Source organism: Crocodylus porosus, unplaced genomic scaffold, assembly GCF_001723895.1.
Source record: "Crocodylus porosus isolate Cpor-Errol unplaced genomic scaffold, CroPor_comp1, whole genome shotgun sequence".
Classification (NCBI taxonomy): Eukaryota; Metazoa; Chordata; order Crocodylia; family Crocodylidae; genus Crocodylus; species Crocodylus porosus.
The window spans coordinates 21,299,623-21,321,425 of NW_017728916.1; the positions used below are offsets into that span (position 1 = coordinate 21,299,623).

At 39.4% G+C, this 21,803-nt stretch overlaps 1 protein-coding gene across 4 annotated transcripts in view; it reads right to left on the reverse strand.

The window, feature by feature from the left end:
- Positions 1-21,803, reverse strand: part of DACH2 (dachshund family transcription factor 2) — a 553,736-nt gene that overhangs the window by 5,628 nt on the left and 526,305 nt on the right. For all 4 annotated transcript variants that reach the window (XM_019536472.1, XM_019536475.1, XM_019536474.1 and 1 more), the window contains 2 exons: positions 15,153-15,296; positions 11,932-11,997 (listed from right to left, as the gene is read on the reverse strand). In XM_019536472.1, the coding sequence (XP_019392017.1) occupies positions 11,932-11,997; positions 15,153-15,296 (210 nt within the window). The remainder of the gene's footprint in view (positions 1-11,931; positions 11,998-15,152; positions 15,297-21,803) is intronic.

Below are 21,803 nucleotides of genomic sequence, written 5' to 3' on the forward strand. Positions count from 1 at the left end.
AGCACTCTTTCCTGCTTATGCAGGGGGTCGGACTCGATGATCCACTGAGGTCCCTTCCGACCCTAGCATCTATGAATCTATGAATTATTTAAAAACTGAGGGTCAGCAATGTAAAGGCAAGTTATGCCTGAGGTTCATGTCTAGTAGAATGACTTTAATTCTGGTCTTGAAACAGGCTTTCTGTTTAAACTTTGTCATGTAATTTTTCAAGTGTTAATTTTCTCTGTTCAATGGGGCAGTGACATTTAGTTTGCTTCATAGGAATGTCCTGAGGCAAAATGATGCAGCACTGGTGAGGTTTCACAAGACAAACAGAGCCAAAGGTAAGAGTAGAAGTCAAGACAGCCTGATTTCCCATTTTTGCTCATTCTACTAGATGTGTGTGTGGGAGGGGGCAGGAGAGGAGTCTCAAACTTTGTCAAACTACTACCCCATGCTCCATAACAAGGTTGAGAACTCCTGTTCTCATCTGTTAGCAAATATGCCACCTTCTGTTTTGGTGCTGTCATGTGTAGGTCTGTGGAATTTATACTACAAGACAATACCTCATTAATTCAGAGGTGGTATTCCTTTAACTTCCGTGTTGAAGCCTAGTTAGTGAACGTAAAATACTTGTGAAGGTTAATGTAAAACTGGAGGCCCTAGAATAGCATAGCTATCTTTGTAGTTGTATTATCAATACATAGATAGAAAGTAGTTAAATACTCATGGGTTTAAGAGAGCTTGGAATTTAACTCCAAACATCATAACTGTGTGTCACTGGTTGTACCATTAAAATTCAGTCTCTGGCATTCAATAATGCCATATAACCCCCACATACAAGAAGTTGAAGTGTTAAAAATGTCTTTGATGCAGGTGGTAGTGAAAACACAATGAAATATGGTCAAATTTATACTGATGAGCAATATTCACTATCTCCTCTGTAGTGGACTGCAAACTACATACCCATTTTATAGCATTTTACTATATTATATAGTCAAGATTTGAATAAATCTGTGTGCAGTAAATGTATTCTTTTATTAGGTTTATCCCTTAATCAAATATTCATTTATGTAGGCTTCATTCTATTAAAAAATGAAATTATACAAAGGTGAGCAAAACTGTAGATTTACAGTAGTTTGAAGCTTAATCTCATTCTCTAGGGGCAATATTGACAATATAAAAATGGTATAAATGATATTCCCTAACACTAAAATATGCTTATGAGCCCCTTGTGCATGTTATACTGCTTTACAACCTACAGTGAAATGCATGACTAGCTTAATAAGCAAGACATTTAGAAAGGTTTTTTTCCCCCTCCACAATGTATAACATGAGTAAAGATCTCACAGTTTTTCTGTGAGCCAAATTCTATCTTACTGATTGTAATTTCCCCTTCGGATGATGTTTTCTTTCCTAACAGGGTAGTTTTTTCAAGGTATATGCGTAGCTCTCCTTTTCTAACCAACAACAAAGTAATTCTTCAGTGTTTTTAAAGGGCTTCATTTATATTAGTTACCATTTTCATATTCCTTCCCATTTTATCTTTACTTTTCCCCTATTGATTTTTCTTCAGACCAGACTCTCCTGTTTTCCATCGCACTCAATAATGGAAATTATGTTCTGTAAACATTTATGTAAATTTTTGAATAATATTGTTTGGCCTTGCTCATGCCTTGTTTGTCTTTGTTTTCAGTGAACAATTAAGTTTTACTGGCACAAAAGCTTGTGGAAACAAAATATGCAATGCTTTCTCAGAAAATAAATCATAAATTCACATACAGAAGAAACCATATCACTATTGCCTGTGTGCTATTTCAATCAAGGAAAAGAAACAAAAATCAAGCTGTCTGACCTATCTGACCAATCAGAAGTAGCACAGCCTCTGTCTGAAATCTATTTATAGAGTAGTAAATTGGAAGAAATATTGTTCTGCTCCATAAACACATAAAAAAGCTAGATTTGTTAAATTGCTAGTGGTTAACTCTACACTCAATTCAAAAACTAAGAAATAAGGTTAAGAATAAACATCGTTTGAAAGAAGTTTCCTAAAGCCCATAATTAACTTCTGTTATTGAGTTGTGTCCAAGAAGTTTTTCTCTTTGGCTAGGGACAGAAGTTACACATAAACCAGTTTAAGTGATCAGAAACTGGTTTAAACCTGTAACAGAACAGAACCTCACTGCATATAAACCAGTTTTAAAATGGCTGAAACCTGTTTAAGATAAAACTCGTTGAATGTAGTATCAGACTTAACTGATCTTGGTCAAACTGGTTTATGAAACTTCTGCCCCAGACCCCTTCCTTGTTCAAGTTAAATCACAGTCCCCTGAGCTGGGCTATGTGGTCTGTTCCAGAGAAAAGGGCTGGCCCCACCCCTCTACTCCCTATCTGGAACAGTGAGGGCTGGCTGACAAGTGGGTAGGGGATAGCCTCGCTGGGGATGCAGCCCAGTCTATAGGGAGGACTGCCCCTGCCAGGCAAACCCTGGCTGGGTTCTGAGACTGGAGGGGAGGGGTTAAACACCCCTTCCCCCACTCAAACTTACTGCTGTCTGCAACTGTGGACTGTAAATCCCAGGGGCACCTGGAAGCATGAAGAGGAAGTGATGAGCAACCCTGCAGAGTCCTGCTGCTGTAATTCTGGACTGAAAATCCCAGAGACCTTGGGGACAGCAGGATGAGGAAGTGAACACACAGCCAGAGAGCCATGCTCTAGCACCCCCCCCCAGCTTCTGGCCTGAGCCTCTGCAGGCATGTAGCTGCATTTCCTGACACAAAGGTAAATGTCTGTTCACTTATATTTCAATTTAATCTGTGCACCTTAGACTAACTTGCAAAGACTGAATTGATCCAGCCTTGGGCTTTTTGACAGTCTGCATCTAGCCCTTTAGGGGAAGCTGTGGACATGTGAGGGACGATATTGGGAAAAGCTTAAATAGGAAACAAAGAGGTTGGATCTGAGCATCAGGCTTAGTCCTGATGCTTTTGCAGACAAAAACTGGAAGGAGAGCATATAGTGGCCTCACTCTCATTCTGCAGCTTCTGTTCTAGTGTAGAGTCCCTTAGCACTACCAAAGCTGGTCTTTCTGAGTAGGTCACAACAGATTGTCTAATGCCCTTCTCCCCTTCAAAATATAGGTTTTAGCTGTAAACGGAATTAGTATACTGATTAGACCCAGCTGGCAAGTGTGAGCTGTATCACGTGGCACTAAATTAGGCTATACTGCAGAATGTGCTGGCATAAAAAATTAAGCTGTAAATTTAGATGCAACTACTTCTGTGTAGGCATCAATTGATAGTATATGAAAATATGGCCCAGTCTTTAGCAGGCCTTCCTTCTAAACAGAGAGTGCACTGGACGCAGTTTGCTCAGCCTCTGTTGTGGATAGAATGCCACATAACACTGTAGTGATAACCCTCTTGGCAGATATAAGGAGAACTGCTGATGGGCTGAAAAGGGAGCTGCATCTAGCCTTCCATCAGAGTGATAAGGGCCAGAGTGCACAGAAGAAAGATTTAGAAAACGTTCCCTGGATGCCTGGAAGACACAAAAAAGCGGGGAGGGAGGGGAGGAATGAAGGTGGGGGGACACACAAAACTAACTTTTGTTGCTATGTTATATATAGCTGCACTTTTTGCATTTCAGTCGATCTCTCAGCTTCTGGTTAATTATTCAGCAAAATAATGATAGGAAAACTGATATCTTAGATGCAAAATTCTTCTGCTGCTGCTCAGTTCTGTGAAAGGTATTTGCCTTCTTTGATTATAAGTAAAAAAATCATAAATCTTGACCAAGTATTATTGGCTCTGCCTTGCATTGCTTTAAAATCTGTTTCTGGGATGAGTATCGTTGTTGATGTTTTGGAAAATTTATCTGACCTAGTGTTGTTTTTGCCTTTGATAAAAATCTCTCTGAGGCAGATAAGCGTGCATTCCCTTTGTATAGTCTATGAATAATACTGTTGCTTTCCCACCATACCGCTTATACAATGGGGTTTCTAGCATGGCAAATCATCCCTCACAAAGCAAAAACAAACGAGCAAAAAAATCTCTGACATAACATGGTGTGATTTCTGAAAGGTGAATAAAGTATAAGAAAAGACCAAAGCAGTAACAGCTGCTTAGGTGAATCATTTCTATCCTCCACAGCATCTGAAAACTCTGAGGGAGGAAGAAAATGAAGCAGAAAAATTTTCTTTTTAAAGTGTCTGATCATTTTAATAATTATTGACTGTGGCTTTTAAATAAAAAATTTGATTCCTTAAAGCTAAAATCTGTATCCTTACCAAAATCTTTCTCCAGTGTCAGCTATTAATTTTATTGATTGAAATCATTGTTAGTACTGAATTTTTAACAAAAAATGCAAAGCATTCATTAGATACTATTGGTTCAGGAAAAATGTCAAAATAATGTCATGAACTTTGCAAACTAATAAGAGGGAGGGCAAAGAACAGTAACATTTTCAGCCTAATATATTTGACAACATTCCTTTAAGAAAACTGATGGTTTCAAATAAGTACAAGAACACCCTTCCTCTGTTTTTTTATATCATGAATTTTAGTTTGTTAACATATGTCTTATCCCTTTTCTCTTTTCCTGACCCTTTGCAGTTTGCACATGCTTATGGATAGGAGTAGCAACTTGTATATAGAATGTAATTTTTTTATGAACTACAGAAGTCAAGGTGAAGAATGCTGTTCACTGAAGACAAGGTATGCAGATATACTGTAACTATCAGTTTGAACTAATAGAGGGAGAACATTTTGTGGTTCCTGCTATGGAAAGATTCAAGCTTATTGAGACTGAATGTCTGAACAAATGCTTGAATGAGGGGTGTATCTCCTTTTTAAAATGGAGGGGTAGGGATTTTAGCATAGATTCACGAAGCATAGACTAATGAAAACTTCTCTGAAAACTGTACTCTTCCCACCTTGTTTTTGGTAAAACATAATAATGAAAAATCAGCTTCACATTTCCACATGCCCTAAAAATATGTTTCAGATGCACTATACAATTAATATTTAGTTTAAGATTGACACAGTAATTTTTAAATTATTTTCTCAGGTAGTGAGTAGGAAACAAGCCATTTTGGCTTAATGGTCTAATGAGATGCATAAAGCTTTTGTTATCATCCTGTAAGGTGTAGCCTTAGTTTCTACTACTTCTGTTGCTAATACACAAAAGAAGTCTTATGACATACTCATAACCGCAAAAGAATCATTACAATATTTTTTTCAGTAACATACATAGCAAAATTAAGCAGCAAAAGTAACCGCATGAAGCTTTAATAATTCATGATGGTCAGAGCCCAAATCATTAACTTGACCTCTCAGTGGCTTATCAATGAATTTCCAAAAGGAGTTCCTAGGAAGAGGAGATACTTGGACTAATTTTACAATAAAAGGGCATTGTGTATTTACAACATGCAAATGCTTGCCTTCTCCCTTTCATCCCCCTTCTCCACCCTCCCCCATTGCCTCTAGAACTGAGACAGACAAAACACGGAATGCAAAATATCTAACGTTTATTCAAACCTACAGGAAATACCAGTACAATCAGAAATACTGGGTTTTCTTAAGGAAAACAGCTCTGACTGAGAAAAGGCAGAAGGAGTATTAGTGAAAGAATGAGGTTTGGATCTTTCTTGCGAGAAAGAAGACAACACAGAGAAAACAAAGAACAAGGCAGAGTTTCCCAACCAGTGTGTTGCGGCACAAAAGGGTGCCGTCAGCAATGAACAGGTGTGTCACGGAATTTTGCAATGGCGATGAGCTACAATAGGTATGAGGATGGGGAATGCCTTAACAGGTGTGTCACAGAAAATTTTTATTAACGTAAGTGTGCCTTGGGCTGGAAAAGATTGGGAAACACTGGAACAAGGTATATGAGGGCCTAAAGAGCAGGCTCTATTAAATCATGAAGCAAGGGACCAATCAGAGAGGTCCCAATATTATTCTTACAGGAGTCACCAGAAGCTGTAAGTTTGTCCACAGAGTGCCTAACAGCCAGGAGGCAGCTCCGATGGGCTGTAATTACAGTGTGTTGGCGAAGGCTTGATTAATCGAGACTCAATTAATCGAGTCTGCTGAAGCATGGTAATTACTGTGCTCCAGCCAGCCTCCACGTCTTGTGTATCAGTGTTCCTGCACTTCGAAATGGTGGCAGGGGTGCTTAACTAAAACTTGTTCAATAAGCTTTAGATAAAGTGCCCCCATCACCATTTTGAAGCATGGGGATGCTGATACTTGAGATGCTCCAGGCACTTTAATTGGAGTGGCTCCAAGAGCAGTTCTATTTAAACCGCCCCCCTTCTTCCCCCCAACAAAGCACATGTAAAAATGCCCAAAGAGCAAGAACAGAATCAGGGGACTCTACCATGACAGTTGCTAAACATCTCTCTCATTATTACTCTTAACAAATGCTGTATCTAATTGGGAAGAGAACAGATCTCTTAAAAAAAAAAAAAAATGTGTGCGCGGGGAGGAGAGAGCTCTATTCCATTTGTCACAAAAATCTGATTTTAAAATGGACTTGGTACAGTGGAATGTTTAAAAAAATAACCTTTTGAGTTCCAACAGATTTAGGGAGTATTAATAGAAGGCAAAATATGTTCCAAAGTTAAAATGTCCTGTGTCACTGCCAAACATGTAAAGCAGCAAAAAGTTATTCAGTTATTGACAGCCCTCTTGCTAAATCTGTCCCTGGCTTTTTCACAAACAAAGCAGCAGCAGCAGCTCTGTGTCACCTTGCCCTTGTACTTTATGCATCTCCTTTGAGCCATTTTTTCATTACAGAAAAGTCAGTTCCTCTATAGTGCTGTCTATTTACTGAAATTTAAGGCCTTCATATTTTTCTATAGTTTCATCTAGTATTAAGATAACATCTATTTTTTAAAATTTTAAGATAATGTTGCCTTGATGATCATACCATTATCCCCTAACAATGAAATATAGTAATACAAAAGTTAACTAAGGTATAAACATGCAAAAGGAGAAGTCTCCCTGCGATCATAAAATGATGTTATTTTCTGTTCAGCAGTTCATGTTACTGCTGTTCATGCTAATTAATTAAAGGAGCTGTTGCTGTAATGTGCAAACAGGGAATCTGAGAAACTGAGAGGGCTTTTAGGTCTCTGAGTGAAGTTAAGTCAATCTGGGCGCGGGCAATCAAATGTAATGAAATCACTTGTCAGTGCTAAGCTTGCAAAAACTGTGAAGTTTGACTAGGGAGTAAAAGGATTATAATTAGATTTCCAATAGGATAATAACTAAATGGCAGAAAGCAGTAAAGAGAAAATATTACTTTGTTAGCTAATGGTGCTGCTGTTCAGTTTTAGTTTTTATCAGCACACTTGTAGTTGTGCTAATTTAATTTGCTTTTATCAGCAAAAATGCACTACTCGAATGGTACTTGAATGTCATTTGCAAAAATCATTGATCTGAAGGTGCACTTAATGACACCCAGTATGTTTATTTTATGTGAAACGGAGATTGGTTGATAAAATGGTTGATGCACTATCTTTCTGAGCCACAAGCGAGTTACGGAAAAAGGAACAGAAGGGTGTTTTTGAATATGCATCACCCTTTCCTTTACCATTCAACTATATGGTGGACATCAGGACAACTGCAACTTTATTTATTTTATCAGCTTTAAAGACTCACCCAAAATAAACTACACTGGACTGATAGACTAGGCAGAGGGGGCATAAACTAGGGGGATTGCAGGTATTGGTAAGGTATTAGAAAGTTGCATATATGATTGGTACTGTAAGTAGAAAAATCCAGATCAGTTAACATATAAAGTATTTCAATGAACCAGTTAAACTGAAAAGATTTGTCATGCATATCAGAATCTTAGTATATGAACAGCTTGCATTAATAAAATCATTTAAAGAAATGAGCATAAAATATGATACAACTTAATCACTGTAAAAGGTGGTTAATGCAATATTTTTGTAATTCTCCCTAAAAACCTTTTAAAGAAATACTGACATTGGAACTAAATGAATTTCAAAGGAAAGGCCTTCTGTGAATGATAGATTTCTTTCCAGCAGAGCTATTGACAATAGAGAAAGAAAGATCTTTACTGATGCCAGAGCTTTTCTTTGTGTTCTGTAGATATATTCTGGAAATAACCTTGTATTAGGCTTGTATGAACCATCACCCCACACAAATAAAGCAAACAAATGAAATGGGTGATGAAAAGAGTACATTTAAATTGTTAAAAAGTAAAGGACAGTATTTACTGACAAGTTTTGTAAAAATATAATCTAAAGAAAATGGAAAACATAATATCATATCAACACATAGCAAAAATCTGTGGGACGCTCCTACACGGCAGAACTGCATTAAAATCCAAAAGAGAATTTAACAATGCATTAGTCAGAGAGCTCTTCATAACAGCGATTGCACAAGCTTGTTCAAGGTGTGTAAAAATAATGTCTAAGTGTACATATTGGCATTTGGGGTACTTGGTCTAGGTTTAGGTGGGTTCCATGCAGGTGTTTGCTGCTGCCGGGAGCAGGCAAGAAGCCGGGGGGCGGGGCTGGTAGGATAGGGAGGGTGTTGGGGGCCTACAAAGAGCCCAGAGTCAGGGGGTTAAGAACACCACAGCCCCAGAGCTGGGGTGAGTGGCTGGGCTTTCCTGGCTCCAATGCTATGTTGTGAACATGTACAGGCATTTGCCAGATTGAATTAACCCTTCCTAGATTAGTCCTTTCTCAGTCTAATGTTAGTTAAGCTCCTGAGGTAAACTAACTAAAATTAGAATCACAGAAAACGAGGGTTGGCAGGGACCCCAGGAGGTCATTTTGTCCAACCCCCTGCTCAAAGCAGGAGCACCCCCTTAGACTGGGCACACTATTTTTTGGGTGATTTAAGCCTTGCTAATGCCTGCATGATTGACCAGGGTTAGGTCAATTTAAATGTTAATCTAAATGTAGCACTTATACATACCCTAAGCAATTTTAAGTTGGAAAAAACTTGTGTGAAAAAAGGCTTTGCAGACAATCATTTGTTACTTATGATACAGTTTGCTTATGATAGTTCTTAACGGTCTAAAATGAGTTCTTATATCTCTGGATGAAGGAACACATTCTTTTATGCTTGGGAACTTTTTATGCTTGTACTAGTGCTTTTGCTGTGGTTGTGTTATATTGCTAGCACTGCACACCTGCTGTACTCAAGCAAAAACAGACTCCCTGAATCAACCATTTACAAAAATCTAAAACAATTCCAGCAGGACATGCACTCATTGTTCAACATTATCCTGAACACTGTCAGAGGAAGATAAAAAGCGATTTGCCCATTTATGACAGGTTTACAACTAAAGTGCAACTAAAATCCAATTTCACAGAATCATTTTTTACATTAACAGGGGAGTACCAAATTGGAACGTGTTCAACATAATCCCTGAATATCCAGGTTGTCCCCTCTCAAATCTGTTCTTCTAGGTCCAAATCCAAAGTCTGCTCAACATAATAGGAGCAGCTGGACTTGGGATCAGGTCCTTCTACTTTTTCTTCCCTTTCAGGAACTCTAGCACCTTGAAAAAATTGCCAAATATTTAAAACAAACAAAAAAATAAGCCTCAAAAATAAAAGAATGCTCTTTTGTCCGGCAAATAGATTACAGAAATCATATTAGGTGTTAATTCACATAATATTACCTGTTTCTAAATGGATATCTCATGAAGTGCAGTTTAGAGGCTCAAGATTGCAGATAGGTAAAGAAAACGTTCTCAGCAATTACTGCACTGGACTGCCCTGGGCTGTGCTAGGTCTGGGTTTGGGCGTGTGAACTGATATCAGGGGAAAATGTGCTCTCAGTGATTCACCTGTTGGGCATCATGGAGGAGCAAGCTGCTTCATTCAAAAGCTGAGAGGACAGAAGTGAGATGTGCACGGGTGTTGAGAGTAGATTCAAACAAAGCAACTGTGTTTAGGTGGGCAAATGGGGGTAGAAGGGGAAGAAAAAACTTAGGATTGAAAGGGAGTGGTGATAGATTAGGAAAATCGATGCAAGACTGAATAAGGATTTGGTGAAGAGACTGGGATTAGCTGGAAATGGAGACGTGGTACAAGAACCAGTGGAGATGGGAGGAGGCGGAAGGGGTGGACATGGGGTGTCAGACTACAGAAGTAGGACTGGCAGAGAGAATCAGACAAGGATCTGGGAGAAGGAAGAAAGAACTTTCTGACCACTAGATCACACTTCTGTCTAGGGAATCCAAGTTTCACTTTATCATCTATAAAACTTGATGGCAAAGTGTCTCATCTTCCCTTAGTGCTGTTACACATGGAAGGGCAATTTCCTATTGTTATGCATTTCTCCATTAACCCAAGTGGCAGAGGGCCATGTGGTGGTTTTAAAGGCTCCAACCCTACTAATATCTCATATGGGCATCCCTGGATACATTTCCTATTTTTTTTAGGTTTTTTCTCTAAAAGCCCAGGAAATTGCACATAGAACAACAAGAATAAAAGAACAATTATATAGGTTGAAAAGTCAAACACTCAAGGCATAGAAATATCAGAGTTATGATGTTGGCTGCCATTTACAAATGCATTTTTGTTGCCATCTTTAATTATATAACATACCATTTTTTGCCACAACTGCTTGATTGAGTTGAAAAGATGGAGATGAGCTGGGAATGAATCTGGGTTTTGCAGTGAAATGAACTGTTGTCTACAGGACCTCTTCTTGATTTGTTGCAGATTTTGGAAGGAGCCTAGTGAATGAGGAAAGGGATGGCCAGAAGGGAATGACTGGTACCATGGCTAAGGTAGTTAAGTACATACTAGGGGATTAGATTCTAACCCTGTCTGCCCCACAGAGGGCCAGTGTGATCCAGGCTAGGGCGTGTATACAAAACTTTTCAAAGGTATATATTATTTTTCTACTTTTTATGACTATATGCTAGATACAAGCCACTGGAATCAGATTTTCAAAAGAACTGACTGAGAACTCACAGGCACAGCTGAAGTCTGGAAGCTGTGCTTTGTACATAAAAATCACATAATATAATGCTCAGAACTCTGAAAAATCAGATTGCGTGCGTCTCAGAACGGGTACCTACAATTAATAGAAACTCTTGACCTTAATCTCTCTCTGCCACAGTTCCTCAGCTGAAAAATGGTGATAATACCACCCCTGTACTTCACAAGGTTGTTGTGGAAATAAAATCATTAATATTTGGAAACATTCAGATACTATCATAAAGAGCACCAGAGAAATGACTTGGAGAAAATTAATATTCTGTCATTAGAGTAGGGTTTGAATAGTGTACAGGAAATAAATCACGGGGCCAAACATGGAACAACAAGGAAGAAACTAAATATTGAACAGCAGTTCAGTAGGTTACCCTCATCCATTTTGTGTGCTGATTCCAAGGCAGGAGTCTTCTGGGGAAAAATTACATAACTAAGACTATACAATAATGGATTGCATAGCATACTTACATTTGGCATTTCATGAGTTTTGATACTTGACTCATACTATTAACATAAGCTCTGTGCATACACATATATTTTACTTGTATGACTAATATTCTTTGCAAGGATTTTGGTATTTCTGTCAAGATATATTTGCATTTTGTGTATGTGTACACATGTGTATTTGTGCACATTTCTGTTCATCATAACAATACTTCTGATTTGCACCATTTAAAAAATAGCATGTAAACTGGCACCTTTTGGATGTATTCTATGCATTTGTCACTTAAATCTGATATTTGCTCATACTGTAAATAATATATATTCCTCTGTTTCTAAAGGCATTTACTGACTTTATAATGGTGTTCTTAATTAAACAAGAAAATGGAGAATGTTTTACTACTTCTGTATATTTGCCAGGTATGAATAATTAGAGAAAGCTGATGTTGCATTTAGTCTTATTTTTTCAGAATACAACAAATCATGGATTCTGAAGCAACACTATGAAACATACTGTACCTTGCATTGCAGCACTGTCATGTTGGGTTCCATTGTGGTCTATTTCCATATCTGGGATCCCAGCATCTGAAAGATGTTACAAATGAGATTAATGTATTCCACCTTGTTCTCCCCTGGTGAAGCTTTAGAAAAATCTTTATTGCAATGAGGACGATCTTTAAGTTTCACCAGCCTTGCACATAACGTTCAAGTTTCACTGGATTTCCAACAGTTTACAAAATGTGAAAGTATTACCAGCCTTACAGTGAATTATTTTTAACATACTTCACACTTTCTCTGGTGATTAGACACTAATCAACACATGTTATTAATATGGCATTGAAATTCTCTTCTGGGGTACCAGGGACATCTTTCACATGAAAACGGGGAAATTAGTGATGAAAAATACTAACCTACATTGACTCATCCTAGCAGAATACTTGCAGACCAAAGTATTATATAGGACAGCCAGTGCTAGCAAGCTCATGACAGTGTCAAATTATATGATTTAAAGCTCTTGTATAATGTTGCCATCTTAGCCTAATTTTATATTATTAACTTCTCTTTAAAATAACCCTCTACAAAGGAAACTAGTGGAATATCATATACCCATTTATAGTCATTTTTTTCAAGCATACATAAATGTCGATTTTTTAAAATATAAACAGATATTGTACTGTTTCCTTTAAGTCTCTTCTTAGGAGTCAATAAAAATGCTTTCCTTCTCCAGAACAAAATTCTGTTTTGTGAAATATTTCAGTATCTCCAGAAACTGACTGTGCAGTTAATTCCTAAAGTGAGAAAGAAAAGTTCCTAATGATGTAACATACATTTGAACCATAGTTTAATATTGATAATGTCTTTGTACGCATAGCCTTTGTGGGTGGTTTGTGGCTCAAACACCCTTGGGTGTTGTGCTAACAGATGCCACTATACCACCTAATGCCATCAAGGATTAGCAGATAAAGTATGTGATTTGAATCCATGGCGCACAGAATCCTGTAAAAACATCTGCTTTTCTTTTATAATACAGCACTTAAAAAGCACATGTGTGTATATTTAAAAGGAACTTGTATGTTTCCTTTAAAATGTTATATTAATTTAGAGTTATATGTTAAATGCCTCCTCGCCCCCAAATCACGTTATTTTCAAATTTACCTTTTTTCTTTCTTTCAGATCTGGGACACCTAAGCTTGTCAATACCTGTTTGGTTTGATGGGTCAGCATCCATTCCTGGTCACATCACAACCATGAAATTCTCATTATAGACCAGTGCAGAGCTACCAAGTAAGATATGTTCTAATTTTCTATTGTAAATAAGATAAGAATACTCCAAAAATCAGATCAGAATTGGTTGTGACCAAATAGGATCTGCCTTACTCAGGCTGCTGCTCAGGAAGAATATCCTTCTTTCCTAACTATTTGGAGAATTCACTGTACTATTCTAAAGAGTTTTTTAACTTTAAAATATATACTGTACATGCATACTATAACAAAGTCAGTGGTAACTGATAGCAGCGACTATAATAGGGAAAGATCTTCAGAGTTCTTTTTTTTTTAATTTTTCACAATAGCCCTCCATATTTTGTCATCATAAAATAAGATGCTAATGAGCTAGTTGATTTGTTCATGCAATCAGATTATCATTGAAATATCAGCAGTTGTTCCTCTTGCTGTTACTAATACCTAGATAGCTACCTGATTGCAACTATAAATCAAGCAGTGGTCTAAATGTCACTATTCAGGCCCATAATTAATTGTGGATGTAAATATATGCTGATAACATTAGCAGAGTCCTGACATCCTTTAAAAATAAGGGACACAATTTTCAGAAATGCTGAGTATCTTCAAATTCTGGTATAATCATTAGGAACTACAAATGCTCTGCACCTCTGAAAAGAAACCAGGCCAAATTCTCTTATGTTATATCAGAATTCAATTTGCTCCAGCATAGTCATCCGTATACTCTGGATAAGTCACTGCCGAACATGTAGACATATACAAGCTGGCTTTAAATGACTAGCTTACATATTGCTAGCAATGTAGCTCTGTTAGCACAGAACTCAGTGCAGGCTAACTGGCCAAGTATCCAGCATCCGAGGAACCTGTGTTGAGTTCCCTTCTACCACAGTGCCACTATTAGCAGTACCTAATCTAGCTGGTTTAAAGCTAATTCAGGTCTGCATATGTGAGCGTGTGGCTGTCGCAGCAAAAATGTCCCTGCAAATGGGGTTGGCATGGGGCGAATTGGCCCAGGTGGATAAGAGGATGCTGGGGCCAGCACCTGTGCTCATCCCAGCAACCTTGCCTGTGGTCCTGGGAGCCTCCTGGGATAGCGGTGGTGCTGATCTGGCTGCATGAGTATGGCCAGTGGCCAAAGCATGGCTCTGGCTGGCCAGGCTCCATTTCTGGAGGCGCATGCTGTTGCCACATGCACTGCGCTGCTTTTTTCCACTGTGTTTTTCTTTCACCCCGTGGGATCTCCCAGTGTCAAAAACAAATGCCACACTGCATATTAGCAGTGCAGCAAATGGATGCATGTGTGCCATGTGCAGTTTGTAATGCTTCAAACTGCTGTGAGGTACCACAAACCTCACATGTGCGCTCATCTGGACATACCCAACTAAGTTAAATTTCAAATAAAGAAAAAAATGCTAACTTTTGACAGCTCTGCTTTAGATTCAACATCTTCTTGTATCACCAAACACATTTTTTTGTTTTCTGCTGTACCTGTTCTTGGTTACTTCTACTTTTTTGGAATTAAGTTGTGTTGTTTTTTTTTAAATAACATTTGGGATGTCTATGAAACCTAATCAGACATAAAGACTTATACAGGACATGGTAAGCTTAATAAATTCTGAGGCTGGACAAGTTCATACTGGGTTTGACAAGCTATTTTCAAAATGAAACTCAGTAATTGTGACACTCAACCAGCACAGATGGAAACCTCATGGAAACTAAAACCAAGTTTCATACAGACCCAATCATCATTTTTACAGGTTTCTATAGTAACAATATATAGTATTTCTTTTCCCATAAATTTGTCTATGTTTCCTTTTAGATATTTTATTCTTTTTTATGTAATGATCTAGTGCACTTGGCCTGCAATTGATTTATAATTATTTCTGCACAAGGCTTTTTTTTTAAACAGGATTTTTTTGTGCACTATTTTATGTCTTTCAGCTAATTAAAACTGATAAACATCATTCTAAGCTTCTTCTCGAACTCCAACTAAAACATACCATTTAACATCCTGAGACTGTCTCCTGACGTGGCCTGTTTAAGTGCCTGTTCCACTTGTTCTCTTCGCTTTGATTCAAACTCCAGGGCCTCCTGCAATTTTCTCTTTGCTTTTTTCTCTTTCTTCAAGCGTTTTTGAATCGTTGCTGAAATATAAATATATTGCAAGGACTGTTGTTAAAGCATGCTTTATATATAATAAAGATACTAATCAGCTTGCATTCAAGCTCCCAGAGACTGGTTCTGCTTCAGGAGACAAAAACAACACTTACGGGTCTGATCCAAAAAAATGAAGATCCACATGCAGACTCAAAAAAGAATCAAAATTTAAAATCATATAATTCTGCTATCCTTATTTTCACACGCAGTCCTGTTAATTTCAGTGTATCACTAAAAATAGGCAAGAATGGAGCAAAACCAGGCTGAGAAGCCAGCTATGAAATTTCAGCAGATTTCAGAAATATGGACGCTTTAGATTTCAACTCTAAAATCTTTGAGGAGGTTGGGAATATGGGATTTTGGTTTAAATTATTTTTAATAAAAACTTGAAATCTTTTCAGTAGGTAAATAAGTATCTAAGCTTCCAACCCTTCCCTGAGACTATTTCACCCATTTTACCAATGGTTGCATGGAATAGTAGGCAACTCTAGTCACACCTCTAGCATTTTTGAAGTGGAAGCGAGGAGCCCTTTGATACATACACAAATATGGCAGAGCATTAGATATAGTCACTCAGACATTCTTAGGAGATGGTATAAGAATTTGCAATGTACAAATAACAACATCTGGAATGGTCAATCATAATAATATTGCTATCACAGAGTATGAGTGAAACTTTATAGAAGCTAAAAGGTAGACCTGTGTGCTTCATCCAGGAAAAAAATGGAGATATGGTTAAACTCCTTTTTGAAACTTAACCACATTTTTTTTGTTTTCTGCTGTACTTGTTTTTGGTTACTTCTACTTTTTTGGCATTAAGTTGTGTTGGTTTTTTTAAAATAACATTTGGGATGTCTATGAAACCTAATCAGACATAAAGACTTATACAGGATATGGCATAAAGACTTATACAGGAGATGACATAATTAGAACTACTGCCCAAAACACCTGCCAAATATATGGCCCATCAGCAGATGAGCTATGAAGGTAGAAGGGTTTCACTGGTGGTTGAATACAAATTCAGGAGCTGGGCGTTCTTTGCTAGAAGTTTCTGAATCTTCATTTAGAAGCACTGAAAGCCAGCCAGGTAGAAAGAGAAAAGCAAGGAGAAAGCCAGTAAAGCTCACTGAGTGTGGGTATTAGAGAGAGCCCAGGGAGACTATACTGGTAAGATGGAAAGAGGCTTGGAACTTTGAACAAAGAACCTGTCTACCATCATTCAGTTCCTTCAGCACAGAGGGAAACTGGTCTTTGTGACAGATCCTATTTACCTTCCATATATGTAAGCAGTGCATACACAGGCACATAACTGCAATTTTTTACATGTATAAACAGTTGGGAAATCTATTCTGTGCTGGTGACAACAGAATTGTCCTGCACACATACCTATTGGAGGTAAAATAATCACTAACCTAGTGGTTAGTGGCATTCACTCAGGGAATGAAGCTCATACCATTATCTTCTGTTTCCAAAAGTTCTAACCCCCAGGCCACAGGTTTTCTAAACATTTTAGATTCAAGGTATCCCTTGTCAGACTCAAGGCACCCCTTGTCAGACTCAAGGCACACCTCCGTAACTTTTGTTAACCGAGCAGCACGTCATTTAAAAAACGAATGCATCTGTTACAATGCCTACCTCCTTGCAGAAGGGCAAGGCAGTGGAGGGCAGGACAGTCATTGAACAAGAGGAGCTGCCCATATCTGCTTATCTCCTCACACTTCTTGGGCACCCCTCAAAGGATCTCATGGCACCCCAGGGTGCCCCAGAAGCTTGGTTGGGAATCAAAGCTAAGCACTGCTGAAATCCCTTTCCAGCCCTATTGTAGCTGGCCCACTGCATCTTACATTTAAACCTTACCACAGTTTTTTCCCTGGCTTATGTTCGTATCTGAGTAATGTTTCCCCCCAGGGAGCTGCCCAGCCAGAACATCACCTTACTGAGTGTCTAGAGTAGCCTAGACTAGTGCTACTAAAAACTGAATTGTAAACTCTGCATTAGTGTCAAAATATGCAGTTGCACAGCTAAATACAGTCCACTTCGACACATCAGAAGTAATTGGAGTCTGTCTCTGTGTACATTCTCTGTAAACAAACAGGATGGCATCAAAAAACAGGACAGCATCATAAACTCCTAACAGCATGTAAAACTCCAAATTTTAACTAACAGCTTGGCTCAAAAGGGATAACAATGACTTAACACTTAGCTTTTCTACAGTGAATTTTTATCAGTAGATCCCAAAGCACGTTACAAGGAAAATATGTATCATTAGCTCCATGATAGCACAGCAGACACACAAATATATGCAGTGATTTGCCTAAAACCAATCAGCAGGCCAATGTCAGGGCTTAAACTAGAAGCTTGGGTTGTTGAGCCCCATCACAATGCTCTATCTAATCCTTAGTGTTCCCCACACTTCATGAGGTGAAGCTGGACCAGGTTGCCTTGTAGCTCTTCTGCATATATACATTTCTGGAGCACCCCAGGACTCATTACAAGAACATCCAGTTCCAGTCACGAGTGGGTGCTAAGTAGCCCATGAGTCATTTGTGGGGGGTGTGGCAGGACAGTAGGGGGCACTTCTGCACTGAGCCACCTGCTTTAGTGTGCCTAACCAAAACCAAAGCTGCAGGTACCTCCCCGGGGCACCAACTTCTGCCCAACCCCTTTTTTGGAGCATACCCACCAGCCTGGGGTAACCACTGCCATCACCCAACCTCCAGTCTCTGTTGGGCTCTGTGCCACTTGGGGTACACAGGGCCTGTAGACCTAGGGGTTGTTTAGCCCCAGCAGGATATATCTGGGTGCTTCTTATAGCCTGAAGCATAGAATGTAGCCTCCTTTAGTTGGCCAAGCAAAGCGAGCAAAAAGGCCTGCCCAGTCCCTCTCAAGCACGTACAACAAGGCTTGCTATAGCGGATGGCTTTATTGGGTGAGAGAGTAGGTATGGGGAGGGGTACACGTCAAAATTGTATCAAAAGAATAACCCTGAGCAAATGGAAGCAGCTTGATATCCTTTTGATAGGCTGCTAGAACACTTGATCCTAAGTTACTGGCTACATTTCAGGTCGGTTACTTACACATTCATCCAGAGTCTAAAAGAGCTCCAAAGGCCATCTGCTTGTTCCCATGTTCCTAAAGATGCCTGCTGTGTTCCAAAACATGGCTAAGCCTCCTTCCTTAAGGAGGGGCTTTTTTATACACCTGCTGTGACCTCATCACTAAGTCCCCACCAGAAGTAGACCCACTGCCTGCTGACCAGAGCTTCCAAATGACAGACTGACTAGGTGAGATGACTAGTCACATGGGCGGGAAAGTGAGACCAAAGGAGAAGCATGTCCCCCCTCCCTTTGGAACCTTTACAGCTGAGCTAGTCCCGTAGGCAGAGAGACAAACCTGGGGCAATTTCTCCACAGGGGGTATCTGGAGTACACACATATACTGAGCAGTCTTGAGCTGTGGGGTCACCACGGCTTGAAACACTGTTGTCTCTGGTGCAGCCCAGCCCAATGAACTATGTGATAAATCATGAGCTTTTGCCTTTGAACTAATATCAAGCATAGTTTGCACTGCATATAAGTAGATGCCAAAGTGCTGCTCGACATGTGTTTATAGATTACCTGCTTTAAAACTTGCAGTGGTCTAAAATCAAGGTAAAGTGCATCATTTCTGGATGAACTAAGTGTATGGGTACTATATGCAAATTGCTACAGCCATGTTTAATTTCAAGGTTATTGTTTTCAAATTTGCTCCTCACTTCTAGGTGCTCAGGGAAAGCTGGGTCTGATAATGAGGAGAAGGCGAAGGGGCTGCCAGGGAAAAACATTGAGAGAAGGCAGCAAAAGGGCTACCTGACCCCCCCCCAGATTTATTTTCCTTGCTGCAGTAGTGGGAAGGGAACAAAATCAAGACCAAACCTCCAATAATTATATTCTATACTGAAAAATTATAATTAATTTATATATTTTCCATATATAGAATCCAATTATTGGGGAGTCATCTTATAATCAGAGTCATCGTCTAGTCAAATAAATACAGTATATTTCTGTTTTTAAAGTTTAGCATGCACCTAATGAAGACTTTAATGAGAATTTACAAATTCCATCAAGAATTAAATGTGTTAATTTGCTTTGGTATGATTAGTAGTTTATTTTCTGTGTAAATGGGAAAGTTCTATTCTTACATAATAGACATTATTAAAAAAATTCATCATAGGTATAAAAATTCAGGTTTAATTCTATAAAAAAATTGTAAAAATTAATCCAAGTAAAAATTACAGTTTATCAATACTTTTTTTGAAAAAAAAAACTAGTCATAATACAGTTGTGATGTGAGAACCTGTTTTCATAGACATGAATAAAGTGTCAGAAGCTTTACATTAATGACCAAATGCTACTGTTCCTATATACTGTAAGTTCATTCTGGGTATGGATAACTATACATTTGCAGCACTGTGAGGTTACACTATGGAAAATAATGTACAAAAGCATCATTAAAATAAAAACTGAATTCCTGTGGACAGGATTGTTACACCAGCACCCATTATTTATTTGCTTCTAGTGAACAGTATATATCAGGTACTTCTGACTAAAAAAAAGAAAAAGAAAAAATGTTCTTGGAGAAAGAAAGTAAGTATAAAAGCAATGATGTACATGTACTTGCACAAGTCTTAGTGCCCACATAATTTGCACGGCCATTTTAATACCGTCTGAAGAGTTGATTCAATACTGCAGTTAGCAATTAAAAAGGATGATGGAGATGTGTCCAATAACAGAGAGAGCTCAAAAAATTTTAAATATTAAACTCTCAAAATACAGAAAATAATTGGAGGATGTGGAGTGTTGCTTAATTTTTTTCCACCACCTTCTTCCTCATTCTACATAATAAAGAGAAAGGGGAAAGGGAGCTGTCCCTTGCTGCACTCATGTGCAGACCATAATGTCAGTCTACTGCTGTTACTACTGGGCAATGGGATTGCTGAGAGACCAGGCATTCAGTTCTCATTCAGCGATACCCTTACTTCCCTAGTAGAGTCAACAGTATTTCAAGCCATGGTGACCCCACATCCCAGCACTGCTTGGTATGTGTGTGTACTCCAAACACCCCCACAAAGGATCCCTGTCCTATTTAGTCCCCACCCATGACTGGAACCAGGTGTTCTTGTCACAAGTCCTGGGATGCTCCAAAAATGTATATGCGGATGAGGCACAGGGCAACCTGGTCCAGCTTCACCTCATGAAGGCAGAGCCACACTAAGGATTGGGTAGAGCATTGTGTTAAGACTCAGTAACCCAAGTTTCTAGTCAAAGCTCTAGCACTGGCCTGGTGAATGACTTTAAGCAAACCACCTTTAGGCCACCTTCTACTGGAAGCTCAATATTGAGTACCCAGAGGACCCAGGGGCCATGTAGCAGTGCCTACAGGAGCTGATCTGGGCCTTCATTGAAGACAAACAGCAGAAGCTAGAGGAGGAGTGGACACTGGTGGAGACTAATAGGACCCTTCACAGATTCAAGAACAGTAAAACTTCTGGGGAAGACAGCCTTCCCAGAGTTCCAGGTGGCCTACTGGGCTCAAGTGGGCTCTGACCTGCTGGAGGTCTTTCAAGAGCAGCTTCAGGAGGGCTTCCTGGGGACTGGGATGGACTGTGGCCTCGTGACCTCATGACCTACAAGAAGGAGCCAAGGGAGGAATTGAAAAACTAGGGGTCCATAAACCTCCTGAACTATGAGTTGCTGGCCAAAACTTTGGCTATGCAATTCATATCTGTCCTAGGGTCTATCATCTACAAGGACCAGTCGTGCGCAGTGTCAGGGCACCAGATCCATGGAACACTGCTGCAGCTGCAAGATGTGCTCCAGTTCCAACAGGGGAGAGAACAGAACATTGTGCTGAACCTGGACCTGGAGAAAGCCTATGACCAAGTATCCCACTGGTTTCTCTTTGAGATGCTGAGAAAGATGGACATCCCCTCACATTCATTGCCTGAATAAGGACACCGTACATGGATGTTATCAGTGAGGTGCTGCTCAGTTACTGAGCATGCTGATTATGGTAGAGTTGGGGGTCAAGCAAGGTTTCCTGCTCTCCCTGATCTTCTTTATCTGCACGATGGAGCCCCAGTGGATTAGGCAGGACCCAGGACCAGCAGAGTCCTGAATCCCAGTGGCAACAGGGAAAGACCAGGATTCTGGTCTACATGGATGACCTCAATGTCCTGTGCAGAGACAAGCGATCAGTCGAGAGAGTGCTGAACCACATGCAGGTCTATGAAGGGGCAGCGGGGACCAAGCTCAATGTGAGTGAGAGCACCTGCCTAGCACTGGGTGAACTTGTCAGCCAGTCTCTATCCCCTATGAGTGGGGGTCAAGATCCTCAGGGTAAAGTTCCCCCCCGCCCCCTCCGAGTTGAGTGGACAGAAGGCATGGAAAAAAAAGAGGCTAAACTGAGGCACAGGTTGGGACTGTGGCACATGTACCACCTCTCGGGGGGGGGCC